The sequence below is a fragment of the Apostichopus japonicus genome, chromosome 13 (genome assembly GCF_037975245.1).
Source record: "Apostichopus japonicus isolate 1M-3 chromosome 13, ASM3797524v1, whole genome shotgun sequence".
Lineage (NCBI taxonomy): Eukaryota > Metazoa > Echinodermata > Holothuroidea > Aspidochirotida > Stichopodidae > Apostichopus > Apostichopus japonicus.
Genome location: NC_092573.1, coordinates 9,432,822 through 9,445,495, shown reverse-complemented (window position 1 = coordinate 9,445,495; position 12,674 = coordinate 9,432,822). Strand labels below are relative to the sequence as shown.

General features: G+C 35.6%; 1 protein-coding gene across 2 annotated transcripts in view; it reads right to left on the bottom strand.

Annotated features, from left to right (window-relative positions):
• Positions 1–4,196: 4,196 nt before the first annotated feature.
• LOC139979083 (uncharacterized) overlaps positions 4,197–12,674 on the bottom strand; it is a 60,744-nt gene continuing 52,266 nt past the window's right edge. Inside the window, exons 1-5 of one of the 2 annotated variants that reach the window (XM_071989748.1) lie at positions 11,664–11,866; positions 9,504–9,797; positions 7,499–7,804; positions 6,781–7,092; positions 4,197–5,081 (exon numbers count right to left, since the gene is read on the bottom strand). In XM_071989748.1, coding sequence (XP_071845849.1) covers positions 4,780–5,081; positions 6,781–7,092; positions 7,499–7,804; positions 9,504–9,797; positions 11,664–11,745 — 1,296 coding nt within the window. In that variant the 5' untranslated portion in view covers positions 11,746–11,866 and the 3' untranslated portion in view covers positions 4,197–4,779. Of the gene's footprint in view, positions 5,082–6,780; positions 7,093–7,498; positions 7,805–9,503; positions 9,798–11,663; positions 11,867–12,674 lie in introns of those variants that run through there. The other variant, XM_071989747.1, reaches the window with a different exon arrangement.

The window sequence follows — 12,674 nt, the reverse complement described above, 5'->3', positions numbered from 1 at the left end:
GACCGTATGTGACTCACTTCACAATGTAATCACGCTTCGTATGGAACGTGATGCTATATGTTTATTCATCACAGGCACTCACTCAGCCAAAAGTAGGCAAAAAGGGAGATGAGAAGTAGAAATAATAAATCAAGAGATGGATGACATTACAATTTTAGACATGATTGAAAGTTGCCTATCAAAGAAAAAAGGAAGAGCATTACTTTTGTAATATCTAATTTCCTTATTATATTTGCGTTAAAACAGTAAAAAAGATATATATGAATATAAAAAGTGGACAAAGATAGTGCTTTGGTAAGTAAACGTCAAAAAATATTTCGCACTTTTTGTTAACCTAATTCTTTATGTTTTCTGTCCAGGGAAAGAATTATATAATTTTCCCGATCATCATTTTACAAATTTGCAGTATTTTAAATTATGGAAACGTGTTACAACATTGAATTGATCATTGATTGATTTGAGTCCTTCGAAACACATAGTCAAATCAAAGGATCTCACCATGGCGCTCCGCGCACGTAGGATAAATTCCAGGGAAGTACCACAGCACGCTCTGGTCGATTCTCCATAGTCCTTATGATAATTGGTCGATCGTAAAATAATGGAGAACTCGTGATATATGATAATTTTTGAAAACTTTAGATATGTAGATCAGCAAACCTGAATTATCACAAAAAAGGTTTTCTATCAATTAGATATGTTACCCATTGGGCCCATTTTTTAACGCTATTACCACTCTATACTGTTCTCTAATATCATGCTGCATTGTACTCGTACTGGCATTATCAACAGTTCTTAAACTCTATCTGATAGAAACTTTATATTTGTAATGCTTAACCTGTCAATGTGGGTGCTTTGAGGACATACACGTACAGTATGTACAAAATTATCCCAACTGGCCGTACAAATGAGAGATGAGTTTTCTGCCATTCTTTGAAGAGAACCGTAAGTTATATTAATAATAAATCATTTATTAATATATCGTACGAAATGCAGTTAATTGCCAGTGTAAAAAAAATTCCGGTATGTAGGAGGGAAGACTCACACATGTCAAACTGGCTAGAATTTTATCCTCGGGTTTTGCTCAACAAAACAAAACTCGTCCTGCATGATGCTTGTAACAGCGACCCTCCTGCGGGTTGAACCTTGATATTTATGGTCGCATCAATCTATATTTAATACGCATATGAAAATAGAATATCCTTTCAACCTCGTAAATTAAAGTGATTAGGGGGATTGTGCTGAAGGACTGAAATTTGTTTAATCTGTTTAGTCGAGATTCCCACGAGCTACGAAATTAGACATTTTAGTGTATTTTGCAAAGCTAGAAATAGATAAGTTGAGAATATATTGACCTATAAGTGAATTTTCCAATTATTACATATTTCAGGGACAATAACATGATGTAAAAAATGTGAAGAACTTTTAAGACCTGTGCTATGATCACACCACTGACCATTTCTTGTGCGTTATTAAAATTAAAATAAGGCCGTTATTTTTATGACGTTTAAATGACCACGAATGTGGGAGAAGCCCACAAGCGCTTATGGATAACAGCTTTCACGTCGGGTGGCTTTCATTACAATATTTTAACTAACATATGGGATATTTTCAATTTAGAAAGTCATTTCAGATGGTAAAACCGTAAATTGCTCCAACTGCCATCGTCTTCATCCACTCGGCCACCGCACTGGTATTACCGGGAGTAAATGATAAGATCTCCTAACTAAAACATTCTGACAACCATATTTAGAGTTAGAGAACAAGATAATGAAGTACTTTATTGCAACTACATCCAGTTTTTACCTATTTTGATTTTTTTTTTGGTCTGCCTCTGGAGTATGCAGTTGAATTGAAGGTTAAATCTGTTCAATTTGATAAACAGTTATGTGAAATAACGTATTTTGTGGTTTCTTAATTTTCTTATCCAAGTACAAGTATATGCTACAAAAATTCATATAGTGCAATTTCTCAGTAATCTGGAGTGTTTGCGAGCTATTTTGTGTCTCGTTACCTCAACCTCAACTTCAACCTACAACCTCAAAGAAATAAGTGTATCATGGTAAATGCTAAACTGTGATTGGTCATTAAACATCAATGGGAATACCATATTCCAATTTTCACACTTTTTGTGAGATCTCTCTACGCTGTTTTCCAAATTCTCCCCGTTTATGGTCCCCATTTTTTCATTCTCTTTTCTCTCTCCCTCTCACTCCCTCTTTCTCTCTCTCTTTTCTCAATTTCGGAGGTGGTAGACGACCGCCCCATCGCACATAACCCGTGGCTACTGGCTTAGAGAATACCCTTAGCTGATAATCATGTGTGCTCTGTTCTCATACTGTTTACAGTACAAAAATGTATCGTTCACACTTTGTCTACAAAAGACTTAATATAACTGTTTTATTGGATAATTCATTTTTTTCAGTAAAATTTGTTATTTGGGAATCAATTTTCGAATTTGGATAAATGTAAAAATGTAAAATTGCTATAGTGATGTGTTTCTGACATTTGGTGTCATTTTCGCCCTTTCATTTGTATTTCTGATGTTCTCATTTTGGTCTAGGCTATTCATTCAACAGAACAGTTTAATTAAAAAAATATGGTCTATGATTTACTATAATTATGATTTAAATAAATGTGTATATGAAGCTCTGCTTCATCAACTTCATCTTCATTCATCCGCTACAAAACTACATGTCAAGCACCATCGTCCATCGTTTTTTTTTTTTTAATTAAGCGAATTAAGGCAGTTAAGTCGTTGGAATTTTTTTGTTTTTGGTTAAGGCCTGTTCTAACTACTGATAAGTCTGTGCGATTTCATACGTTAGATGAATTTACGTAATATATCTTGCTGCAGTTTCCAGGTAACTATATCGGATTAACTTTGGACAATCAATATAACTTAATAGGTTTTCTCGTTGTGTAACGTGCGCCGAGGGGAGGGGCATGGGTACCTCGTAGCGATAACAGAAAGCAAAATATTAGAATAACTTTAGGGGCAATTGGCTGGTAATAGTTGGTGAATTCCCGTCAATTTAACCTCAATCACGATATAGCCTAGTTTAACTGTGCCTTTAACTGCATTTTCTAATTTCCGTCCCATATATTTTGCCCACCAATGTCAAGTGGGAGGGGGAAGCGGGGATCAAGTCATGTTCCCTGGGGGCTCCCGCCCCTAACATACTTCTCCCCCGCTGGTAACGCCACCAGGTAAGCAATAGTTTGTATGTTCCCCCTGAGTCCCAACACATCCGGAGACAAACAGCAATGAGAAGGTGTTCATGGGATCCGATTCAGTGGAAAGATACAAAGCTTAACCGAAATTTTCCAAAAGTGATTATTCCAAAGTGATTAATATCAACTCTATTGTTTGTGAATAGCGCCTTTCGCTCGACTTCATTTCGGACGCTGTTTTCCTTTGAAGACTTTAATGTGGTTAAGCAAATATGGTCGTCTAAGCCAAATTACATTTCTTCATGATTCCTTTTGTAGTATATATTACATTTCAAGGGACTCGTGATACTTCACTTGACATATCACCTTCATAATCACACTGTTAATTTACAGCCTCAATGTTAGATTTTGACTGTGTGTTGAGGGTAGACTTATTGTTCTATCTTGGTTGTTTTTGTCTTTAGAAGCCCCCTTATATCCAGTCCCGCATGAATCGATGTTTATTCTCATTAGTTTTGACATCTATGCAAGAAGCTCAGACAAAAGTATATATTCTAACGATATCAAGAAATTCTATCTCGATTAGAATAAGTAACAGTTTAGTCTATCACGTTTGCGCTTTAGAGCAGTTTGAGGGACTGAAAATGAAAACAAGAAAACAACTACAACAAAACAAAACAATTTCTTCTCGCTCAATTTGCCAATGCGATGTGTGTTATGCTGATTAATGTGGGTTTAATTCCTTTGCAAACCTATGATATTATCAGCCACAGAAGACCAGACATCTTACGATTTACGAGGTTTTCGTGACACATTACAGGTGAAGCGAACAGATGCGTGGTGTAAAAACGTAAGTAAATTGCTTTTGGTCCTTTGTTCCCCCCCTGACCTCCCCCCCCCCACCCCGGCTCCGGACCAATTAGCCAAGTCCTTTTAGTGCAGCGGTACAATTTACATAAGATGGGCAGTAATTATAGCCCGGTCGTAGTGCGAAACAGATAAACACAATACCAGAACATCACACGTAAAGATTATAGGTATTTATTAAAACACAGAAAATGTTATTTACTGAGAACAAATGTAACTACAATCCATGTCGAGAGTATCAATTAGTGTATAAAAGCCAAAGATAATTTTCCTCAGCAGGTTATACGAACAAGCTATATTACTCAGTGTATGTGTTTTATCTTGTTGGTTTATCTTTCTTTCGTTATGCATCAGTTTCGATCAGTTTCTGCTGTTTGTGCTCACTCACTCACCCACTCACCCACTCGCGCATCCACACACTCACCCACTCGCGCATCCACACACTCACCCACTGGCACGCCCACACACGCACCCACTTTCTCATATTTATGTTGTGTGGTGGTGTACAATATCATATCGCTATACATTATATGTAAGGAGATGAGAAACCAACAACTATGGAACATTAACATTAGTGTTAGTGTTCTTTTTTCTTTTCGAAATCATATTTATCTTCTGATAAATTTATCACTTTATACTACTGGCGCCTAGATTTAAGCTACTTTTTAATGTTATTGTTACGTTACCAGTGGTTCAAAATTATGTGATATTACATTTGGTTAGTATGTATAAGGCCCAAACTTAGTTAACAGTCGGTTCTCCAAATATTCCGCCAAATTTCTGACTATACGGTCCTACGCCGGCTAAGGTTACGGCTCTCACTTGGACCTCAAAGGAATGTCCCATTCTGAAGCGGTCATACATCGTCATTCTCTTTTTGGTGTTGTGAACTGCAGTGCTACCATCACCACGTGTCATTTTAATATCATAGGATTGGATTTCACCGTTTCGTTGACCACACAGTAGCTTGTTCCAACGGACCATTAACGTTCCTCTCATTTTGTTGGCTCTGAAATCAATCTCAGATGTTGCTCCGGTAGGGGCTGGAATGATGATGGAAAGATGAAAGTGCAATGAAAATTACATCGGTTCATTTTCTTTTGGTATTTTCAATTTGCTAATATGTTTGCTATGGTCTAACAACTGTCTCGCACTGCATGCAGGAGAGATCTGTAGCAGATACTATACGAGTACAACAACAATACTACCAAGTCCTTTCCTTTGGACGTGTACACTGAATACCAGTTTGTGAACTACCTTTATAGAAGTAAAAGAATTTGCCCAAATTTACCAATATTTTTGATGATTGTTAGCTTAAGAAACAGTTAAGAATAGATCTGCAGTGGGGAAAAACGTTTTGAAATTCACATTTTGGTTTGGCAGACACTCAACATCTACAATTATATTAATTATCGTTATCGAAAACCAACACTACCAAAAAAATATCAGTTTAAACATATGCCTGTGTGTAAATTCCTAGACTTTTCCACGAAAAAGTCATAGTAATGCATCACACTTAACACTGCAACACATTGCGATAGATTTTGCCATGGGTACTTAACGATACAGAACTATGTAATGAAGTGGTTATAGCTATCTCTGTAGCAGGCAGTGATCGTGGCTTTACGACTGAGATTCACAATATTGTATCAATAAGACTTTAATCCATGTCTTGAATTAACAATCCAGACAGATCTTTACATTCCATGGTCCCTAGCAGAACAATGCCTGTATATAAACAAAATTCTGTATCCCCGAACATCGTTGTATTAAAACAAAATAACACCAGTAAAAAAAAGGGAAGAGTTGATTGGTTGTATGAAATAAAATAACGCCTGTACATTGCAGCAAATCCATAGTCCTGAACAAATTAATGTTGGTTTAGAACAGACAACATTGCAGGTTCGGTAAAATGACAGACACAAATAACAGAGCAATGTCTGTATTTAAACAGGCCACATAACGTGGCCGGTAGATTAACAGACAGGAAAACAGAAATTCTGTATATGAACGGGTCCGCCATATCATGATCGTTCTATAAATATACACGAAACAACCCTTTTCGGTAAATTTACAGATCGGGTTATTTTGTTTGTCTACAAGAAGGTAAAGTGTTGTAGATTAACAGAACAAAATTTACGTCTGTTATTTCTACTTGAAAAACTGGTGGCAACCAATTGACAGCCCATTTTACTTAAATCACCAGAGATTTGTTTTATAGTGTGCATAAAAGAGAGCTACGCATGGACGATCTGTTTGTGCTAAGACTTGGTACAAATACCTTAATGGAACATCCTTGGAATATGGAATTCCCCATGGCCATCAACATGTTCGTAATATAAACTAACGAAGACTACGTGGACGTTATTACATGAGATGAGAGTTTTCTGAAATACATGAGAGGTATTTATCACATTGATATTACATATCATGAGCGTTGTAACATAATTATATTGTTCGTATATTTTATGTTTTGAATGTCAGTTGAAAGCCAGTTTCAAGACTTATAATCTTTGGAGCCGTTCTGAAGGAAACAAATATAACTTATGACGTAACATTAGTTAGATTTCGGTCGAGTTTGCATAACTGTTTTGTTCAGTATATGACTATCCTACTTGCTACATATTCCATAGGTATTGTCCCAAGTCTTAATGTAACATAGCTGTAATTACTACGTATTAATCTCTTGATTAACTCTATATGCAATACGCCGCGCCGAGGGTCCGAGATAGAGGAACCTACCTGTTTCGACGGTACGAAAAGTCTGTTGTACATTGTAAGTATTTTTCTTCGTGACAACAGTTAAACTGACATTGTATCCAGAGTTAGCGTACATTCTCTTCAGACTGTAGCCATGGCTTCCCAGGTCAGGAATTATATCGATAGGATCCGCGTTAGAGTCATTACAATTGTCCAAATCCAATTGCTTCACAGAAATGGTTTGGTTTAAGAGACCGCAAGGATCGGTCAACTTTCTATGCGCCCAGTCAATAATCACCCTTGCCAATCCTGATCTCTTCGAGAGGCTAGTTAACGTTAAGTCTATGGCGAGATCTGTCGAACGAATATTGGAATCATTATTATTGATATGATTATCTTACATAATATAAATATATATATATTATGTATATATATATTGCATATATATATATCTATATATATATATATATATATAGATATATATATATATATATATATATATATATATATATATATATATATATATATATATATATAAATCAATGTTAAATATCTTTTCCTCTATAAGATGTTACCGGAATATGTTTTTAATCAAGAAATCATGCATGATTTCATTATAAGCATAGAGTGAAGGTACCACATTTCAGTTGCAAAAGATGAATTAAGAACATTTATTACAAACATATGAATTTTGATATTATATCTTAATAAATTTAATATCACAATATTAAATAGCGGTATATTCTCTGTCAAAATTTACCTCTACATGGAACCTTGAAAGTTTGAGATGCTTCAGGTTCGCTGAACGAATCACCATATTTGAGACTGGTTTTTATCTCATAAGTGAAACCGTCTTCCAGAATATCAGTGATGTCTTTCGGTTGGGTATCGGGATATTCCAAAATGCTCCAATTTTTAGAATTCAATTTTCGGAATTCAATCTTGAAACCGGTTACAGCATTTTCCCCGAATGTAGCATCGGGTCGTATCGGTAACTCGATGGTAACACGGGGTGATGACGTATTACTTGAAATCAACAATTGCTTAGCTCCATATTGCGAAAAATCTGTAATGAAGAAATTATTGTTCCAGTTTCTTTTTAATTTGTTTTAAATAAAATGTTCTTGTATATCTTTATACTACAACTACTACTAAACATCTAAGCAGTATTTGACAATTTATGGAGCAAAATGTAGGTTGATTAATCAGTGGAAAAAGTAAGAAGAAATCATTTGTTGAGGGAAACAATAATATCAGATGTCAGCAAACTCTTAAACTGGATAAAACTTGAAGAACCGATCAGTTTCATATAATTTGTAAAGATATTATTTGTTCCCATGCGGTCTTTCTTTCTTTTAATACGCTCGACGTTCATCGTGAACCTCTTTCATGCTTTGATGTCCTACAATACAACTTTTTGTTTACAGTTATAACATAAAATAAGATTTCTGCTAGTCATTCAGTATTTAAAACTTTCCTAATGAAAAAAATTAATGAATTTAATGAAAAATTACTAACACAAATGAAAAAGTTCCAAAGTTGTTGGTTTCTCATACCCCAACATATAATGTATAGCGGTATGAGATATTGTACTTCACCACGCAACAGAAATGTGAGGAAGTGAGTGCGTCTGTGGGTGTGCCAGTTGGTGAGTATGTGGGTGCGCGAGTGGGTGAGTGTGTGGGTGGGTGAGTGAGTTAGCAAACACGTCTGTCGCGAACTACTACTAGACCCTAAGTCGGTGTAGACAGTGTTGGTCAGAAGTGAAATTGGCCCAAAGTTGATGCCTGGCTAGAATAACAGTGATGGTTAGGTAATATCGTTTTCCCGGTCTATCAACAAAGATGGCAACCAGATGAATTCAGAAGTAACCTAACAACCACTTCTGTCATGGAGGAGATGAGGTCTGCAACTCCATGGATTGCCCTTTTGTTACCATTGTACTAGACCGGTATTGTATTGAACACTGTTACAGTCGTATGTATGAAAGTACCGCTTTATCTGTTTATTGAACTAGCAAACAATAACATTTACCATAAAACTAAGATTCCATGTTTACACCTCAGAACATAGCTCAGAACATGGAAAGTTTAATACGGCTGTTGAATTAACAAAAACATATAAAGTAAGAAATAAAGTTATATTTCCACATATCAGAACGTAAGTAAGCATACCATACCTGTTATAAAGTCTGAAAGAATCTACGAACCCTACAGCCTTCTGATAGAAATATTTGTGATGAATACCAAACTCCCCTGAACAGCTAAAACTATCTTCCATCGTTTAGGAAAATATAATTGTGTAAATGTCACGTCTGGAAGCTAACATCTGTAAATGTATCACGTCATAGTTTAAATAAGGATCTAAGAAGCATGTCCCTTTTTTTGTCTTTCTTTTCATATCTTCGAAAACGAATGTTTGGACACTGACACCAATGCCATCATTAGCTCATGTAAAGAGCTTGAATATTTTAGAAACATTATTTGAAAACAAACCCGCTGAAAGCATTTGAAGTATTTGAAGAAAAGCATTCGAATTGATGATATATTTAGTCATGTTTATATTTTCAGCCACGTATGAGAAGGATCGTTAAAGCTGTAATATCAATTTGTCATTATTATTATTAGTATTTTGCATAACTTGTTCATCACAGTTATCATAACTTTTTCATCGCAATTATCTTTATCACAAATTTCAGTGATAATGGTTGGGTTTGTATCGCTTTATGAAGGATGCCATGAAGAATCTGATAAAAGGTAACTCACCTACGTTACACGGAACACTTTTATCCAGACATGGTCTTGAAGACCTGCCATCGATTGGGCAGGTTTCTGTATCGTCTGCGGTAGGTCTGTGACAAGTGCTAGAATCTTTCTTCCAAAATCGCACGATTCCAGATGGTCCAAACATCGATCGAACAGTTCGGCTTTTGCGGAGAGTTCGTGGTCTTTGGAATATGAATACTTTCTTTTGCATCCATGGAGACGTGTTAAATAGGTCAGCAGCTTGGGTTGGTAACGATATTCTCCCTCCAAAAGACAATCCTGAAGTGAAACATCCTTCACGGAAAGAAAAGAAATATGGTGAATTACCGGTATACAACACAGCTGTCGCTTCTTACGAATATCGTTCTCTTGCACATCAGTACCACTGTTGCTTAGTATTTATGCACAGTACAACTGTCGCTGCAAATCGATACGTCTGTCACTTCATACCAACACAGCAGTGTCGCTACATGCCACTGTGTGTCGTTGCACATCCAAACCGCTTTCGTTGCGTATCAAGTTCAACACTTTTGTCGCTGCGTATCAACACCGGTGTCGTCCTATACCGTCGTCGCTCTATACCGATACCGCTGTCGCTGTATATGAAATAGCTGCATATTAACACCGCTGTCATTGTACATTAATATCGCTTTCTATCAAAATGCTTTCAAGTATTAGATGCTTATTGTGTCTGTGTGTGTGGCTGCGTTGTCACAATTTGATAGTGCGATACTGAACATGCAGTTAAAGGAAAGGTAACTAGGATTACTAGAAATAAACATTCTACTTTAGATCAACATATTTTGCACACAGTAATAAAGGAATATCGAGATTTGCATATAAAAGAATAACAATTACATACCATTTGTGTGACACCAAAGTTTCTGCACTGGATTGAGCGGTTAATAACTCGTTAAGATATAGTGACTTAAAGTTTTGTCTCCACATAGGTAACGCCAAAAAATTAAGGGGTTCCTACAACTACATAATTTACAGAACTGTCCCTCGTCTCCCTTGTGGCTTATTCAGAATACAGTTAACAACTGCAACTGTGAACATCAGCAGCTCATATGAAACAATTAAGGTAGTTCGAAAAGTAAAAAGAAAAGTTACTTTTGTTATTTTAACAGTGTTTTTGTTTCTATGGTTGGCATCATTAATATGTAGAGGAAACAATTATTTGACATTATTGCTGTTTTTTTGCTAAGAATTTATGTATTTAGACACCGTGGGTTTAATCACTTCCGAGCACTCTTGGCAAAGCCGCAGTTTAATTATTGAAATTTTCAAATGGACAAAATGTATACACCCTGGGCTAAAGGTTTGCATTGTATTGATAAGGTTGTGAACATTTATGAACATTCCGCTATAAATTAGGTAGCACAACTGGCTTAAATTAGTTTGAACGTAAGTGAGAGTTTTTTTTGAAACACTCAGCATAAATGTGTTCAATAATGATTCAATACATTACTGTGCACACTCAATAAAAGTTTGGAAAACATTAGAAACATATCAATATCGATATCTATCGAGTTAAAATTTTAATTAAAGTATTGTTCAGGTGTTTGACAGGACATGACTATTATGTATGAAAGAGCACAAAAAGTCAAAACGAACAGTGAAGAAACTACCATGATAGCATGCCCTGTTAAGGAGATCTGACACTTTGAAGATATCAAAATTTCTTTGAAACAAAGACTTACTTTTGGTGTAGAAAGACTTACTGTGCGGGTGTGATGTCACATCCTCACTTCCTTAACATTTGTGAATGTAATTATTTACATTTTTTAACACATTTGGAAATAATATAATCAAAAATTCTTCAGATGTTTAATCCCAAATACTTCCTTTGACAAATATGAGATCTCCTGACATATCTTTTGGTTGAAAGTCATGAAATCTCACAAAATTATTAGAGAAAGAAAACAAAGACTTTTCAGGAATGTGACATCACAGCTAGCCAGATTTCAGCAGTTTCTACACAATCTTGAATATCTCGTTAACCGAAAAAGATATTTGAACAGTTTTTTTTCACCGTTTTGTTTCTTTTATTGTCCTCTCTCATACAACATAAACTTGTATGACAACTGAACCAATCCTTTTAAAAGTATAATATTTCTGTTGTGGTCAAGAAGAATTAAATGTGTTTAAAGTACTTACCACCACTTCCTGACATTAAACAGCAAATCGTCGAGATTATGAATGAATTGAGGAACAAGAGTATCATAAAAAATTTCTCCATCTTCAAATAGGAGATTTTCACCTGTATGCGGAAACAGAAATATTGGTGGAAGTCTTCAACCGAGGAATCTCAAAGAGATAATGATCAGAATTTGCAACAGGACCCTCAGTTAAAGCTTTTCTCTTTCTCTTATCTATAAAGCTTCATCAAGGAGGCGTCGTAATTATATCAACAGGTATGTATATTTTGTTCGTAGGTGGCTGTTTCTGTAAACACACAGATGTCATCGAATAATTCCCCGCTGCATTTCCGTTTTGAATACACTTTGAGCAATATAAATAAATCTTAGTAATAAGGTCAGTAATGAATGGTGTGATGTAACAGGAAAGGGAACAGTTCATGGCTACGGTAACCTATATGGCATGACTTCAAATACATTTTTAACTAGATTAAATTAGGACAAAGTGCTTCTTCAAATAGTTTTTTTAGCAGAAGAGTGCGCTTAAACCTATTTTCGACATACTTTACTGTCTAAATATGCATCAAAATGCACCATTTGACGTCTGAAGGTTTTTTTTCCCTGGCGGAATTATCACAGGACATGAGATTCGGCTTCAATGAGCTACGGGTCCTTCCAAATAGGTTCATGCCTCTGCGTAAACCAGTTGGAGAAAATACAGAATTTTTGCCGCACCTACCTTTAAAATCCGCAATTGTTATCTGATTCTGATAAACTATTTATCCCAAATATTTTAATATTTCATTAGTGTCAATTCCATTGCAATTATCGATTAAGGTTATTAAAATATTTGAAAAAGATAAAGATGTGCCAATTTAATTGGTAGCTGCAAAGAATTGATCATTGTTAATGTGGCACTTTTCATCCGTCCCCAGATCTCCAAGTATACGAAAAAGCTACGAAACAGATTTAAATCGTTTGGACCAAAAGACAAAAAAGAGAGATCGGATCATCATATATGTTGCAAAAT